General features: G+C 36.0%; 1 protein-coding gene across 16 annotated transcripts in view; it reads left to right on the top strand.

The window, feature by feature from the left end:
- The window catches only part of BRIP1 (BRCA1 interacting DNA helicase 1), a 182,236-nt gene that overhangs the window by 78,428 nt on the left and 86,032 nt on the right, over positions 1-17,776 (top strand). For 12 of the 16 annotated variants that reach the window (XM_086355643.1, XM_086355640.1, XM_086355642.1 and 9 more), the window contains exons 12-14: positions 1,946-2,108; positions 2,222-2,362; positions 8,329-8,490. In XM_086355643.1, the coding sequence (XP_086211769.1) occupies positions 1,946-2,108; positions 2,222-2,362; positions 8,329-8,490 (466 nt within the window). Of the gene's footprint in view, positions 1-1,945; positions 2,109-2,221; positions 2,363-8,328; positions 8,491-9,212; positions 9,468-9,688; positions 9,842-15,932; positions 16,129-17,776 lie in introns of those variants that run through there. The other 4 variants (XM_086355650.1, XM_086355649.1, XM_086355652.1 and 1 more) reach the window with 3 other exon arrangements.

The following is a 17,776-nucleotide window of genomic DNA, read 5'->3' as shown; positions in this document are numbered from 1 at the left end:
AAGTCGCTTCAGTCATGTCTGACTCTGTGCGACCCCATAGACGGCAGCCCACCAGGCTCCCCCGTCCCTGGGATTCTCCAGGCAAGAACACTGGAGTGGGTTGCCATTTCCTTCTCCATTGCATGAAAGTGAAAAGTGAAAGTGAAGTCGCTCAGTCAGGCCCTACTCTTAGCGACCCCACGGACTACAGCCTACCAGGCTCCTCCGTCCATGGGATTTTCCAGGCAAGAGTACTGGAGTGGGGGTGCCACTGCCTTCTCCAATTTGTATGGCTGAATAATACTCTATTGTGAGTATATGCCATATTTTGCTTATCCATTTTTATATTGATAGACATTTGTATTGTTTTTACTTTTTATTGTGAATCATGCTGCGGCGAACATTGATGTACTAGTATCTGTTTTGAGTCTCTGTTTTCATTTCTGGGTACATACCCAGCAGTAGAATTGCAGGATTTATGGTAATTCTGATCTAACTTTTTTAAGAGCCACCGTACTGTGTTTCATAGCAGCTGCACATTCTAGATTCACATAATGATGCACAGGAGTTCCCAATTTCTCCACATCCTTGCCAGTACTTGTTATTTTTTTTTTTTTTATAATAGCCATCTTAATGAGTATAAGAGGTTTTGATTTACACTTCACTAATGACTGGAGATGTTGATCATCTTTTCATGAGCTTATTGTCCATTTCTATATCTTCACTGGAGAAGTGTCTGCTCAGCTCCTTCATCCATTTTTGAATGGGGATTTTGTTGTTTGTGAGTTGTAAGAGTTATTCTGCATATTCTGTTTCAGATATATACTTTACAAATATTTTGTCCTATTCTGTGTGTAATCTTTTCACTCTCTTCGTAGTATTCTTTGATGCACAAAAGTCTTTAAATATTAATGAAATCCAATTTATTGATTTTTTTTCTTTTGTTGCTTATGCTTTTTGTATCCAGTTACAATGGCCAAATATGATGTCATGAAGATTTCTGCTATGTTTTCTTCTAAGAGAGTTTTGTAATTTTTAGCTCCCAGGAAATTTTTTTTTTTGACCACTCCCCCATGGCCTGTGGGATTCATGTTCCCCAACCAGGGAACAAACTCACGTCCCCTGCATTGGAAGCTCAGAGTCTTAATCGCTGGACCACCTGGGAAGTGTCCCCCACCCCCAGTATTTTTATAAAATTCTCTCCACCTAGTACAAGGTTCCTGACTTGGACTTTCTCTCTGAGGGTAAAATTAACAGTCAGTATTACTGTGAGGACATGGTAGAGAATACCAAATTTCATTCTGTTTAAGCTTAGGTTTATAGCCTCTTATGGAGAGAATTTATAAACTGTATCAGATTACAGAGGTCATATAGTTTAGTACTTTCATTGAGAATAGATGAAAAGGATGTTCGGGTGGGAGGGGACATAGGTAAACCTATGGCTGATTCATGTTGATGTTTGGTAGAAACCAGCACAATATTGTAAATCTTTCAATTAAAAATAAATAAATAAAAAAAAAAATAGATGAAGACTGAGATCACATTTTAAAGGCAATTGAAACTCAGTTTCCTAAACTTTCAGTAGAAATTGTCTTTCTGTTTTCTAATGCAATAAAAAAGTTTAACCCACTCTTTAGTTGTTTTTTTTTTTTTTTAAACAATAATACTGTTAACTGTTTTATAACTAATGATGTAACATAGGATATAGAGAGCTCTGAAGTAGGAGTTAGGAGGCTTGGATTTTAATCCTGGCTTTGCTGTGATTTACATAATGTCTGAACATAGGGATGAGAAGTGATAAAGGGTGGATGGTTAGATGATGCATAAACTCTGTAAGGGTGGATTGACCCTAAGGTTTAATGATTTATTTTCTGTCAGAATTACTGAGTTTGGTGGTATGGGTTATTGGTGGGGGACGGTGTTATCTAAAGTTCTGCCACTTAAATGCCATTTTATTTTCATTTAGATTTGCAGTTGATTATAAGGTTGCTATTCAACAGACTTACTCTTGGATAAATCAGAGTGATACTACAGATCATGGGTTGTTGATTCTATCAAAAAATAAGAAACGTTTACGGCAGAAAGCAGCAGTTCGTGTGCTAAATTTTTGGTGCTTAAATCCAGCTGTGGTAAGCTTATCATGCTGTAAATAAGAATTCTTCTTGCTCAGTACCAACAATTAAGTAAATTTGTTTGACTTTTTAAAAACTGATTTTGTGTATTTAATGTTGTTTCCTTGTAGGCCTTTTCAGATATTAATGGCAAAGTTTGGGCAATTGTTTTGACATCTGGGACATTATCACCAATGAAATCCTTTTCATCAGAACTTGGTGTTACATTTACTATTCAACTAGAGGCTAATCATGTCATTAATAACTCACAGGTTAGTTTCTTTTTTTCTTTTTTGAAGTCTTAGTCTTTTTACCTCAGTATAAGTATCTACAAACAAGTTAAAAGGTAACTGAAGGACTAGCAAACAAATCCTGATAGGAAAGTCAACATTTCAGTTTCAGAATAAAGAAAATTTGTCAGCTACTTGGTAGTGTCAGCAAAAGGAACTACTAGTAAATAGTATTCCTTCAACCCAGTGAGTAAAAATATGTACTTTGCTTGCAAAGACTGTATTGCAGTTTCCTTATTTAAGTTTAAATTTTTTTAATAAAAATTAAAAAGGAAACAAATTCAACCCTTTTTTTTTACTGTAATTTCTAATTGTGTAATTATTTGTGATTCTTTTTTCCATTAGAGTATGATGTAACTGTATTCTAATTTTTATGTCTTTATCTTTCCATTGCACCTAGATTAATAGCTGGTATTAGTTAATAAATTTTCAGCACATGTTTGAATATCTGAAATGAATTAAAAGTATTCTTGTGAGTCCTGTGACGTAAATTTTAATTTTTTATAACAATACCCTGTAAATGTTACTTAAATTTTCCTAAGAATGTTTCAATTTTTCATTTGTCAATCTGCCCTCTATTTCTTTTTATTAAGTAATTGAAAGTAGTTAGCTACATGCATAATGGTATGGCCATAGAGAAGCAGAAGATATTAAGAGAAGAGGTGGCACGAATACACAGAAGAACTATACAAAAAGATCCTAATGACCTGGATAACCATGATGGTGTGACCACTCACCTACAGCCAGACATCCTGGAGTGCAAAGTCAAGTGGGCCTTAGAAAGCATCACTGTGAACAAAGCTAGTGGAGGTGATGGAATTCCAGCTGAGCTATTTCAGATCCTAAAAGATGATGCTATTAAAGTGCTGCCCTCAAAATGCCAGCAAATTTGGAAAACTCAGCAGTGGCCACAGGACTGGAAAACGTCAGTTTTCATTCCAATCCCAAGGAAGGGCAATGCCAAAGAATTTTCAAACTACTGCACAGTTGCACTCATCTCACATGCTAGCAAGGTAATGCTCAAAATCTTTCAAGCTAGGCTTTACCAGTACATGAACCGAGGACTTCCAGATGTTCAAGCTTGATTTAGAAAAGGCAGAGGAACCAGAGATCAAATTGCTAACATCCACTGAATCAAAGATAAAGCAAGAGAATTCCAGAAAACATCTGCTTCATTGACTACATTGAAGCCTTTGTTTAGATCACAACAAACTGTGGAAAATTCTTAAAGAGATGGGAATACCAGGCCACTTTATCTGCCTCCTGAGAAATCTGTATGCAGGTCAAGAAGCAACACTTAGAACTGGACATGGAACAACGGACTGGTTCAGAATTGGGAAAGAGAGTATGTCAAGACTGTATATTGTCACCATGCTTATTTAACTTATATACAGGGTACATCATGCGAAATCCCAGCCTGGATGAATCATAAGCTGGAATCAAGATTGCTGGGAGAAGTATCAGTAGCCTCAGATATGCAGATGACACCACCCTTTGGCAGAAAGCAAAGAGGAACTAAAGAGTCTTGGTGAAAGTGAAAGAGGAGAGTGAAAAAGATGGCTTAAAACTCAACATTCAGAAAATGAAGATCATGGTATCCGGCCCCATTACTTCATGGCAAATAGATGGGGAAACAATGGAAACAGTGAGAGACTTTGTTTTCTTGGGCTCCAAAATCACTGCAGATGGTGACTGCTGCCATGAAATTTAAAGATGCCTGCTCCTTGGAAGAAAAACAATGACAAACCTAGACAGCATATTAAAAAACAGAGACATTACTTTGCCGACAAAGGTCTGTATAGTCACAGCTATGATTTTTCCAGTAGTTATGTATGGATATGAGAGTTGGACCGTAAAGAAGGCTGAGGGCCAAAGAATTGATGCTTTTGAACTGTGGTGTTGGAGAAGACATTTGAGATTCCTTGAACTGCAAGGAGATCAAACCAGTCCATCCTAAAGGAAATCAGTCCTGAATATTCATTGGGAAGACTGATGCTGAAGCTCCAATACTTTGGCAATCTCATGTGAAGAGCTGACTCATTAGAAAAGACCCTGATGATGGGAAAGATTGAAAGCAGGAGGAGAAAGGGATGACAGAAGATGAGATGGTTGGATGTCATCACCAATGGACATGAGTTTGAGTAAACTCTGGAATATGGTGAAGGACAGGGAAGCCTGGCATGCTGTAGTCCATGGGGTTGCAAAGAATCAGACACAACTGAGCAACTGAATAGCAACAACAACATGTTTAATGGTACTTGAGCACCTAATATTCTAGTTCTTTATAAAGAGCTATAGTTTTCAACTAAGGATTGTTTGTGGGACTTACTGGCATTTAGTAGGTGAGGGTCTTGAATGCTAGACTCCTATGTAACAATGAATTGTGGTTTCCAAAATGCTAGAATGCTCTTATTTAGAAACATTGCTATTAGCAGTAGCAGAAGAAAAATATATGATCCATATTTTCAAGTTGTTTTCTTTGGAGGCTTACATAAATATGGGAAGTTATTAATAAATTGAACATATTTTTCCAAAAGAATGTTATTATAGGGTCTATGTTCTCAATCTTGTGCACAAAAGCCCATTTAACTTATAATGTTACTAGAAAATGATAATTAGTAAGAATAATGCTAGTTCAGCTGGATTCTGTTCTAATATTTCCCCCAACTTTTAAAAACTTTGATTTTAATTGTGGTAGAAAACACATCGTAAAGTTTACCATGTTAACTGTTTTTAAGTGTGTAGTTCAGTTTTATAAGGATATTCGTTTTGTTTTGTAACCAATATCTAGAGCTTTTTCATTTAACAACACTGGAATTCTATTATAAAATAAAAATTCTCAATTCCCCCCTCTTCCCAGCCCCTGGTGACCACCATTCTACTTTTTGTTTTTATGAATTTGACTTTTCTAAATCAAGGGATCTAAGACCAGGGATCTAACCTGGGTCTACCGCATTCCAGGCGATGCTTTAACCTCTGAGCCACCAGGGAAGTCCACTATTCTAAGTACATCATCTAAATGGAATTACAAAATTTTGTGATTAGTTTATTTTGCTTAGAATGATGTCTTCAGAGTTCATATTTGTTGTAACATGAAACAGAATTTCTTCCTTATTAAGGCTGAATAATATTTGAATTGTGTGTGTGTATCACATTTTGTTTGTCCGTTTGTTGATTACCCCAACTCTTTATTTAAAAAAGTATAGCTTGAAACAAGTGGAAAAAATAGTATTAACATAGTGAATATCTTTATAACCTTAATGTAGATCCATCAGTTGTATAACTTTGCATCTGTGTATATATACATATGAGAGAAAAGGAGAGAAGAGTAATACTGTAAAATATTGACAATTACATTAACTGGATATGTTATTAGAAAGTAATTTGTAGACATTGTGATACTTTGCCCTTAATTAGTTTAGAATGTTTATCCTGAGAACAGGTACATAATCTTGTGTAATCACAATATCACGATCATATCCAAGCAATTTAATATTACTACAAATAGAATCTATATTCTTCTAGTTATTTCCAGTGTGACTTCTATAGTGTACCTGTTTATTTTTTTTTATTCTTGATTCAGAATCCAGTTAAGTATTATATATTGCGTGTGGTTTTCATGTTTCTTTAGTTTTGTTTTTCTTTTTTTTTTCTTTCTTATTTTAGATTGAATTATAATTGATTTACAATATTAGTTTCTGGTGTACAACATAGTGATTCAAAATTTTTATAGATACTTCATTTAGTGTTATTATGAAATATTAGCTGTTATCCCTGTGCTGTACAGTATATCCTTGTAGCTTATTTATTTTTATACACAATAGTTTATACCTCTTAATCTCTGACCCCTATCTTGAATTTCTCCCCTCTGGAGTAACTGCTAGTATGTCCTCTCTGTGAGCCTTTCTGTTTTGTTATATTGATTCATTTGTTTTATTTTTTAGTTTCCACACATAGTAGTAACATATAGTATTTGTCTTTGTCTGACTTACTTCACTTAGTCTAATACCTTGTAGGTCCATCTGTGTTGTTGCAGTTGACCAAATGTCATTCTTTTTTATGGCTGAGTAGTAGTCCTGTGTGTGTGTGTGTGTGTACATCTTCTTTATCCATTCATCTATCGGATGATGGACACTTAGATTGCTTCCACGTCTTTAACTATTGTAAATAATGGTGCTATGCACATTGGGAGTGAGTGCACACAAACATCTTTTCAAATTAATACTTTTGTTTTCTTTGGATATATTCCCAGAAGTGAAATTGCTGGAGCATATGGTAGTTCTGTTCTTAGTTCTTTGCAGAACATTCATACTGCTTTCATATTGGCTGTACAAATTCATGTTTTTTTAGTCTTTAAAATAGCTTTTTTGCCCCTTTTTTTTTTTCTGTATTTCATGATATTTTAAAAGAATTCAAGTCACCAGTTGTCCTTAGGAATATTTTATAATCTGGATTTTTCTGATGGTAAGATTCAAGTTAAAGTGTTTGATAAGAATGTTTTGCAAGTGATATTGTTACTTCCCATCATATCATATCAAGAAACACATGCTATCAGTTTGTCTTATTACTTGTTGATCATTTAGTTTAATGTTGATTAAACTGCTGTCCATCAGATGTCATTTTGCAAAATATATCTCAGTCTTGTGTATCATTTAAAATATAGAACTATAACATTTTTCAACAGTCTAAAGTGTTCATATTACCTTTTGAATGGGCTTCCCCGGTAGCTCAGCTGGCAAGGAATCTGCCTTCAATACAGGAGACCCCAGTTCGATTCCTGTGTAGGGAAAATTCCCTGGAGAAGGGAATGGCTACCCGCTCCAATATTGTGGCCTGGAGAATTCCATGGACAGAGGAGAATGGTAGGCCACAGTGCAGGGGGTCGCAAGGTGTCAGTCCGACTGAGCGACTTTAACCTTTTATCTTTAGAATACTAATAAAATTTGTAGTTTCTCATAATCAAATACTAAGACTAGATCTGTATAAATATAGAGAAATTGTATATAACTAAAATTTGATGGGTCTGATTTTCTATGGCTATAGATCTTTGAGCGTCAGGGAATTTGTGAAACAGTAGTTCCTGTCATAAGTGAATCTTAGAGACTTACCTATAGCAGATGGTGTGTGCATGCTCAGTTGCTTAATCATGCTGGACTGTTTTTGATTCCATGGATGGTAGCCCGCCAGGCTCCTCTGTCCATGATATTCTTCAGGCAAGAATACTGGAGTGGGTTGCTGTTTCCTCCTGCAGGGGATCTTCCTGACTCAGGGATTGACTCTGCATCTCCTGCATCTTCTGGATTGGCAGAGAGAGTCTCTACCTCTGAGCCACCTGGGAAGCCCATAGCAGATTGTACCATCCCTCATGTCTTATTTTGGATTCATTTCTAACTTACTCATTTCCTTTGTTCCCATGATCCAACAAAATTCTGTTACATGGTTAATTTTGTAAAGGTATTGAGGAAATAAGTAAAACCTGATTTCTGTCATTCTAAGAGAATTCAGTCTGCCTGAAGAACTTAGGCAGACTTTAGGTCTAAAGTAAAACGTCTGTGACTTAAATCTGGGCTTCCCAGCTGGTGCAGTGGTAAAGAATCTGTCTGCCAATGCAGGAGATGCAAATTTGATCTGTAAGTTGGGAAGATCTCCTAGAGGAGAAAATGACAACCCACTCCAGCATTCTTGCCTAGAAAATTCCATGGACAGAGAAGCCTGGCAGACTACAGTTCATAGGGTCATGAAGAATTGGACACGACTGAGCGACCGAGCACCCTTGCATACATAACTAATTAAAGATAATAGGAAAAAGCCCAACAATTTAAAAATAAATTTTCTCTAAAGTCGTTGATTGATCTTTTTTTGACATACACAATTAAGGCTCCCAACTAAATGCTAATTTGCCTGCCTTATTTTGGTATAACTCTAATACTGACATACTTATATTCTAGGTTTGGGTTGGCACCATTGGGTCAGGGCCCAAGGGTCGCAGTCTCTGTGCTACCTTTCAGCACACAGAAACATTTGAATTCCAGGATGAAGTGGGAGCTCTTTTGTTATCTGTGTGCCAGACTATTAGCCAAGGAATTTTGTGTTTCCTGCCATCTTACAAGGTAAGGGAGTATTTTTGTTTACTTTTGCCTTTGAATAATCATATGACATTACCATGATAAGCTTCCTAGGATCAAATGCAACAGAGTAATTACAGTTTTTTAAGCATCATATATTATTTTGCTTTTTATTGGTTAAGATACTGCCTGCTTATTCTGTCACTGTTTTACCTGGAAGTCCAAAAGACTGAAGGTGTTCAAGCATTTTAGTGGGGTGTTTTTGTATATGTGATTTTTATTCCTTGGGGCAACTTGATATTTTCTGATTAAAGGATCATTATTTTTCACTTTGATAAACTAGACTATTTGAAAATTTCAAAATATGAATTTAACATGATTTTCTTTAATGCCCATCTTTTTGCTTCATGTATTTGGCTAGGAAAAAAAAACTGTTTTTCTTGTTTTTAGAGTCGTTCTGAGTTTTAATATTTTCAGGAGTTAAACTGAGTTATATAGTATATTTTAGTCTTCCTAATACTCAAAGCATTAAAACCACATATAATTCCTGAGGGTATTATCATAGTTTATGAAAATCTAAGCTAAATTTCAGTGTAGAGGTGGTACTCCCTTTTCTTTTTTCATAGGAAGTTATATATATAAGGACAGTAGTATAATATATTAGAATGACAATATTGATACCTTTGGCTCTTCTGTTGTCTTTCCCTCTGTATATATACTGCTATGGTCTGATGTGTCACCCCAAATTTTATATGTTGAAATCCTAGCCCCCAAAGATAATGACATTTGGAAGTGGAGTCTTTGAGAGACGCTTAAGGCATGGTGATATAGTCCTCATGAATAGAATTAGTGACGTAAAAAGAAGCTCCAGTGAGATTTCTTGTCCTTTCTACCATGTGAGGTCACAGTGAGAAGGTACCACTGTGAACCAGGAAGAGGGCCTTCACCAAACATGACTGTGCTGGTGCCTTGATTTTGTACTTTACAGCAATTTCTGTGATAAATTTCTGTTGTTTATAAGCCGCTCGATTCCTGACATTTTGTTATAGTAGCTGGAATGGGACTAAGACACATACTTTGTTACCCAAAGGTGCAGTAAATACTGTAGATAAACTGAAGGAATTACTCTCAGGAGAAATTTAATCAGATAGGTATCTTTTTTTTTTTTTTTCCAAGAATATCTAAAAATGAAATGGACATAAACATATTGAAAATTCTTATTACAAAGCAATATTTATTACAGAGTGTGAACATCTATCCCAGAAGTTATGTGAAGGAAAACTAATAATTAAGCCTGGAACTAAGGAGAAGCAAGCACATTAAGAAACCTTTTAAATTAATACAACAATGTAAATCGACTATACTTTAATAAAATTTTAAAGAAATAAAACCTTTTTATATTTTCCAGTCACAATCACAAAAAGTGAGCCTGGAAATGCCCAGTTAAGTAAATGAACAATTTCACTTTTTGTTAGTCTTCAACAAAGTTTTTAATGACTGATTCAATTTTAATAGCTTTTAATGTCTTCAGATTTTCTATTTCTTTATGATTCAGTTTGTAGATTGTTTGTTTCTTAGAATTCATCCATTTTATCTAGGTTATCCAGTTTCTTACCTTATGTTAGTTTTAGGTTGTTTGGGTTTCTTTTTCTTACTCCTTCAGGTGTAATAGTAGGTTTACTGGTTTAAAATCTTTGTTTTTTTCAAGTGTGTGATTATAGCTATAAATTTTCCTCTTAGCAGTGCTTTCTTTGTGTCCCGTAAATTTTGTGTTTTCATTTTCATATTTGTAAGATATTTTCTAGTTTCACTTGTGAGTTCTTCTTTGACCTATTGATTGTTTAAAAATTGTGTTGTTTGGGTTCCTTATATTTGTGAATTTTCTACCTTTCTTTTTATTATTTATTACTACTTTTAGTCCATTGTGATTAGAAAAGATATTTTATATGATTTCAGTCTTTAAAATTTTATTATGACTTGTTTTGTGGACTAGTATGTGGTCTCTCCTGGAAGATATACCATGTGCATTTGGAGAAAATGTGTATTCTTTTGTTGGGTGGTGTTCTATATATTTCTGTTAGGTCCAGTTGGTTTACAGTGTTCAGATTCTTTATTTCATTATTTATCTCTGTCCAGTTCATATTCATTATTGGAAGTGAGATATTGAAATCTGTTACTGTAGAATTATCAGTTTCTCCCTTCAACTCTGTCAAGGTTTGTTTCATATGTCTTGGGAGTTCTGCATTTGGCTTTTGTTTACAATTGTTACATGTTCTTCATGAATTGACCCTTTTATCGATATGTAATATCCTTTGTCTCATAACAACTTTTGATATATTTGTCTCAAACAAGTAATGGCATCCTAACTTTTTTTGGTTATTATTTGTATGGAATCTCTTTTTCCATCCTTTCATTTTTGACCTCCACATCTTTAAATCTAAAGTGAATCTCTTTTTGTTTCGAGGTAAAAGTTTATAGTATTGTGTTAGTTTCAGGTATATAGCACAGTGGGTTTTTTGTAAATTATATTCCATTATAAGTTATTACAAGATGTTAGGTATAATTCCTAGTTCTATGCAGTAAATTCTTGTTGCTTATCCATTTTATTTATAGTGGTGTGAACCTGTCAATAAACTCAAATCGATTATTATCAACATATAGTTGGATCATCTATTTTTATAATCCATTCTGCTATATCTGCTTTTTGATTGGAGAGTTTAATTCACTTTTAAATTAATAAATTATAAGAAAACACTTTTTTTCTGACTGTGGAGCTGACTGTGGCTCAGATCATGAACTCCTTATTGCCAAATTCAGACTTAAATTGAAGAAAGTAGGGAAAACCACTAGACATTCATGTATGACCTAAATCAAATCCCTTACAATTATACAGTGGAAGTAACAAATAGATTCAAGGGATTAGATCTGATAGACAGAGAGCCTGAAGATCTATGAACAGAGGTTCGTGACACTGTACGGGAGGCAGTGATCAAGACCATCCCCATGAAAAACAAATGCAAAAACAAAATGGTTGTTGGAGGAGGCCTTACAAATAGCTATGAAGAGAAACTGAAAGACAAAGGACAAAAGAAAAGATATACCCATTTGAATGCAGAATTCCACAGAATAGCAAGGAGAGATAAGAAAGCCTTCCTCAGTGATCACTGCAAAGAAATAGAGGAAAACAATAGAAGGGGAAAGACTAGAGATCTTTTCAAGAAAATTGGAGATACCAAGAGAACTTTTCATGCAAAGATAGACACAGGAAAGGACAGAAACAGTATGGACCTAACAGAAGCAGAAGATATTAAAAAGAGGTGGCAAGAATATACAGAAGAACTCTACAAAAAAGATCTTCATGGCTTAGATAATCACAATGGTGATCACTCACCTAGCCAGACATCCTGGAATGTGAAGTCAAGTGAGCCTTAGGAAGCATCACTATGAACAAAGCTAGTGGAGGTGATGGAATTCCAGTTGAGCTATTTCAAATCCTAAAAGATGATGCTGTGAAAATGCTGCCCTCAAAATGCCAGCAAATTTGGAAAACTCAGCAGTGGCCACAGGACTAGAAAGGTCAGTTTTCATTCCAATCCCAAAGAAAGGCAATGCCAAAGAATGCTCAAACTACCACACAATTGCACTCATCTCACACGCTAGTGAAGTAATGCTCAAAATTCTCCAAGCCAGGCTTCAGCAATATGTGAACCGTGAACGTCTACATGTTCAAGCTGGATTTAGAAAAGACAGAGGAACCAGAGATCAAATTGCCAACATCCAACCGATCATCGAAAAAGGAAGAGAGTTCCAAGAAAACATCTATTTCTGCTTCATTGACTATACCAAAGCCTTTGACTGTGTGGATCACAATAAACTGTGGAAAATTCTGAAAGAGATGGGAATACCAGACCACCTGACCTGCCTCCTAAGAAATCTGTATGCAGGTCAGGAAGCAACAGTTAGAACTGGACATAGAACAACAGTCTGGTTCCAAATGGGGAAAGGAGTACGTCAAGGCTGTATATTGCCACCATGCTTATTTAACGTATATGCAGGGTACATCATGAGAAATGCTGGACTGGATGAAGCACAAACTGGAATCAAGATAGCAGGCAGAAATATCAATAACCTGAGATATGCAGATGACACCACCCTTATGGCAGAAAGCGTAGAAGAGCTAAAGAGCCTCTTGATGAAAGTGAAAGAGGAGACTGAAAAAATGGACTTAAAATTCAACATTCAGAAAACTAAGATCCTGATATCTGGTCCCATCTCTTCATGGCAGTTAGATGGGTAAACCATGGAAACAGTGAGAGACTTTATTTTGGGGGGCTCCAAAATCACTGCAGATGGTGATTGCAGCCATGAAATTAAAAGATGCTTGTTCCTTGGAAGAAAAGCTATGACCAATCTAGACAGCATATTAAAAAGCAGAGATATTACTTTGCCAGCAAATGTCTGTCTAGTCAAAGCTATAATTTTTCCAATGGTCATGTATGGATGTGAGAGTTGGACTATAAAGAAAGCTGAGTGCCAAAGAATTGATGCTTCTGAACTGTGGTGTTGGAGAAGACTCTTGAGAGTCCCTCAGACTGCAAGGAGATCCAACCAGTGCATCCTAAAGGAAATCAGTCCTGATTATTCATTGGAAGGACTGATGCTGAAGCTGAAACTCCAGTCCTTTGGCCACCTGATGGGAAGAACTGACTCATTTGAAAAGACCCTGATGCTGAGAAAGATTGAAGGCAGAAGGAGAAGGGGATGACAGAGGATGAGATGGTTGGATGTCATCACCGAATCAAAGGACATGAGTTTGAGTAAACTCTTGGAGTTGGTGATGGACAGGGAGGCCTGGGGTACTGCAGTCCATGGGGTCACAGAGTCGGATACGACTGAGCAGCTGAACTGAACTGAAGAAAAGACTTCAGCCATTTTGTTATTTGTTTTCTGTATGTTTTACAACTATTATGTCCTTCACATTTCCTCCATCATTACTGTCTTTTTTGTTTGATTTTTTTGTAGTTACACATTTTGATTATTTTCTCATATTCTTTCTTATGTGTCTGTAAGTATTTTCTTTGTGATTACCATAGGAATTACCTATAACAAATATTTAAGGTTATAATACTGAATTTTTAAAAACTTATTTTATTTAATTATATTTGGTTTACAATGTGGTGTTAATTCCTGCTGTACAGCAAAGCGATTCAGTTATATTTGTGTGTATGTATGGGAGGCCTAGCATGCTGCGATTCATGGGGTCGCAAAGAGTCGGACACGACTGAGCGACTGAACTAAACTGATAGATAGATATTTTCTTATTCTTTTCCATTATGGTTTATCTCAGGATATTGAATATAGTTACCTGTGCTAGACAGTAGGACCTTGTTGTTTATCCATTCTATATATAATAGTATGCACCTGCTCATTCCAAACTCCTGCTCTTTCCCTCTCCCCTTTGATAATCACAAGTCTGTTCTCTATGTCTGTGAATCTGTTTCTGTTCATAGATAAGTATCATATTTTGATTCCATATATAAGTGATATTATATGGTAATTTGTCTTTCTCTTTCTGACTAACTTCACTTAGTATGATAATCTCTAGGTCCATCTGTGTTGCTGTAAATGAAATTATTTCATCCCCCTTTGTGGCTCAGTAATATTCTGTTGTATATATGCACCACATCTTCTTTATCCATTGATCTGTCAATGGAGATTTAGGTTGTTTCCATGTCTTGGTTGTTGTGAATAGTTCTGCTATGAACATGGGGGTGCAGGTATCTTTTTGAGTTAAAGTTTTTTTGGATATATGTCCAAGAGTGGGATTGTTGGATTATATGGCAACTCAATTTTTAGTTTTTTGAGGAGCCACCGTATTGTTTTCTATAGTGGCTGTACCAGTTTACATTCCCACCAACAGTATGGGGAGATTTCCTTTTCTCCACACCCTCAATTATTATTTGATGGGTAATGTCATGAGTTTTTAGTTTGTCAGTTTTTTAAAAACAGTTTTGATAGCAGCCATTCTGACTGGCGTGAAATGGTGGTTTCATCTCATTGTGGTTTTGATTTGCATCATATAAGAAACAAATCGCCAGTCCAGGTTCCATATAGGATACTTGGGGCTGGTGCACTGGGATGACCCAGAGGGATGATACGGTGGGAAGGGGGTTCAGGATGGGGACCATGTGTACACCCGTGGTGGATTCATGTTGATGTATAGCAAAACCAATACAATATTGTAAAATAATTAGCCTCCAATTAAAATAAATTAATTTAAATTAAAAAAAATAGTTTTATGTTATAGTTTACATTCTCAACAAGCTTTTTCTTCACCTTCATGAAATCTAGGATATTTATAATGTATGTGCAAGAGGCTGGCAAGAGTTCAACTAAAACAAATTATCAACCAAGAAAAGGGAAAGATTTGACAAGATTTCTAAATGCTAAACAAAATAATGAAATTCTATTTTTAATTAATGAATAATATGTCTGTATATCCAGCATTAAGATCAGAATGCTATTAAAATCTAATATTATGGCATAATGGACATAATTGATAAAATACTGTTTTGTTTTATAGATGTATAACTCAATTTTAAAACATATCTAAATATAATGATGTTGTAAACAACTTCTATGAAAACATCAGTAGCTATGAAGATAAACCAACTGAAGTTTATAGGCATTAGCCCTTTTTATTTTTTTGATACTTTATCTTTGATAAGCTGCTAGGGCCAGGGCTTCCCCAGTGACTCAGCAGTAAAGAATTCGCCTGCAATGCAGGAGATGCAGGTTTGGTTCCTGGGTCGGGAAGGTCCCTTGGAGTTGGAAATAGGAACCTACTCCAGTATTCTTGCCTGGAGAATTCCATGGACATAGGAGCCTGCTAGGGTACAGTCCATGGGGTTGCAAAGAGCAGGACACGACTGAGCACGCACACATGCTATTGATTTTTCCAAGATACATTGTTTAGTGTATATTTACCTTGTCTTATAACAATAAAAAAAATCTCAAAAATGACAATTGTAACCTGGCTTCCTAGTAAAAGTACATTTTCTAAATAAGTGAAAAGTTAAGTAAAATTTTTAAAGTGTTGGCTTTATTATAATAAACATTGCATAATTAAATGTTACTTTGATAGAATTTTAATACCATATAATTATACCATGTGGTTGTAAAAAGATCCACAATCTAAGGGTTGTTGGGTTTTTTCCTGTGTGATTAACATACTAAAAATGTATTTATCATGAAGTGTGAGACTAAAGACATAAAAAATTTTGAAAGTTTAATGTGTTACTGAGAGTAATTCATTTCAGTTCATTCGCTCTGTCATGTCTGATTCTTTGCGACCCCATGTACTGCAGCATGCCAGGCTTCCATGTCCATCAACAACTCTTGGAGCTTGCTCAACCTCATGTCCATCGAGTTGGTGATGCCATCCAACCATCTCATCCTCTGTTATCCTCTTCTCTTCCTGTCTTCAGTCTTTCCCAGCATCAGAATCTTTTCCAGTGAGTCAGTTCTTCGCATCAGGTGGCCAAAGTATTGGAGTTTCAGCGTCAGCATCAGTCCTTCCAACGAATACTCAGGACTGAGTTCCTTGAGGATGGACTGGTATGATCTCCTTGCTATCCAAGGGACTCTTACTTCTTTATAAATAAAAAATATATTTAAAACAAATCCAGTGAAGAATCAATATTTTGGCACAAAGGAGAAAAGTTTTATTAATTTATAATATTTAGATAGTTTTTACTGTCTAATTACTCATTTTGAGTCCTGTTGCATTTTATTAAATCTTAAATTTTTGAAAATTCAGAAGCCTTCGGATTGTTTTTCCTTTATTAAAATTTCTTCTTAGTCTCAAATGGGGCTTCCTTTCTATTTTTATATAGAAACCTTTTGTTTGAGATATAATTCCCATACCCTTTTACAAGGGTACAATTCTGTGGGTTTTAGTACATTTACAAAGTTATACAACCATCACCACTGTCTAATTTCAGAACAATTTCTCCGTCCCTAAAAGAAACCTCTTATCCAGTAGCAGCTACTTCCCATTCCTACCTCTCCATAACTTGTGGTAACCACTAATCTACTTCCTGTTTCTATTGATTATCCTTTTCCAGATGTTTCGTGTAAAAGAAATCATACAATATGTGGCTTTTTTAGCATGTAGTTGGATCATTCTGCTGATCTCTGCCTTTTAATGAGTGTTTGCTCTATTTAAATTTAATGTAATTATGGGGCTTCCCTGGGTAAAGATTCTGGTAAAGAATCTGCCTGCCAGTGCAGGAGACCTGGGTCTGATCCCTGGGTCAGGAAGATCCCCTGGAAAAGGAAATGGCAACCCACTCTAGTATTCTTGCCTGGTGAATTTCATGGACAGAGGAGCCTGGTGGGCTACAATCCATGGGATCTCAAAGAGTCAAACACAACTAAGCTACTGACACACACACATTGATAAGATCGTTTTTACATTTGTCACTTTACTGTTTGTTTTCTGTATGTTACGTTTCCCTCCTCCTATTCCTCCATTGGGACTGCCCCTGTGACTCAGTGGTAAAGAATCCTCCTGCACCATAGGAGCCGCAGTAGACACGGGTTCAATCTCTGGGTTGGGAAGATTCCTCTGGAGAGTTCCATGTACAGAGGCGCCTGGCAAGCTACAATCCATGGGGTTGCAAAGAGTTGGACGTGACTGAAGTGACTTGGCACACACTCATTTCTCCATTACTACCTTTTCTGTTAAATATGTATTTTCTGATGTGCCATTTAAATTTTTCTAGTATGACCTTTTAATTCCCTTAGTGTGTTAGTTGCTCAGTTGTGTCTGACTTTTTGAAACCTCATGGACTGTAGCCCACCAGGCTCCTCTTTCCTAGGGATTTCCCAGGCAAGAATACTGGAGTGAGTAGACACTGCCAACCCAGGGATCGAACCCAGGTCTCCTGCATGGCAGGCAGATTCTTTACCATCTGAGCCATCAGGGTTAACTGACTTTAATGGTGGCTGAGATGGTAAAGAATCTGCCTGCCATGCAAGAGACCTGGGTTTGAGTGCTGGGTCAGGAAGACCCCCTGGAGAAGCGAATGGCTACCCACTCCAGTATTATTGCCTGGAGAATTATATGGACAGAGGAGCTTGGTTGACTACTGTCCATGGGGTCACAGAGTTGGACACGACTGAGTGACTAACACTTTAATTCCCTAGCATTTCTTTTACTATATATTTTTGAGTTATCTTCTTAATGGTTGTCCTGGTAATTAAAATAAACAGTTTATAAAATGTAGTTTGAATTGGTACTAATATAATTTCAATAGCATGTAAAAAC

Source organism: Bos grunniens, chromosome 19 (genome assembly GCF_055505025.1).
Source record: "Bos grunniens cultivar Pamir isolate PY7600 chromosome 19, Bosgru_T2T1.0, whole genome shotgun sequence".
NCBI classification, from domain to species: Eukaryota; Metazoa; Chordata; class Mammalia; order Artiodactyla; family Bovidae; genus Bos; species Bos grunniens.
Note: the sequence above shows the minus strand (reverse complement) of the source record. Positions and strands in the feature narration are given on the sequence as shown.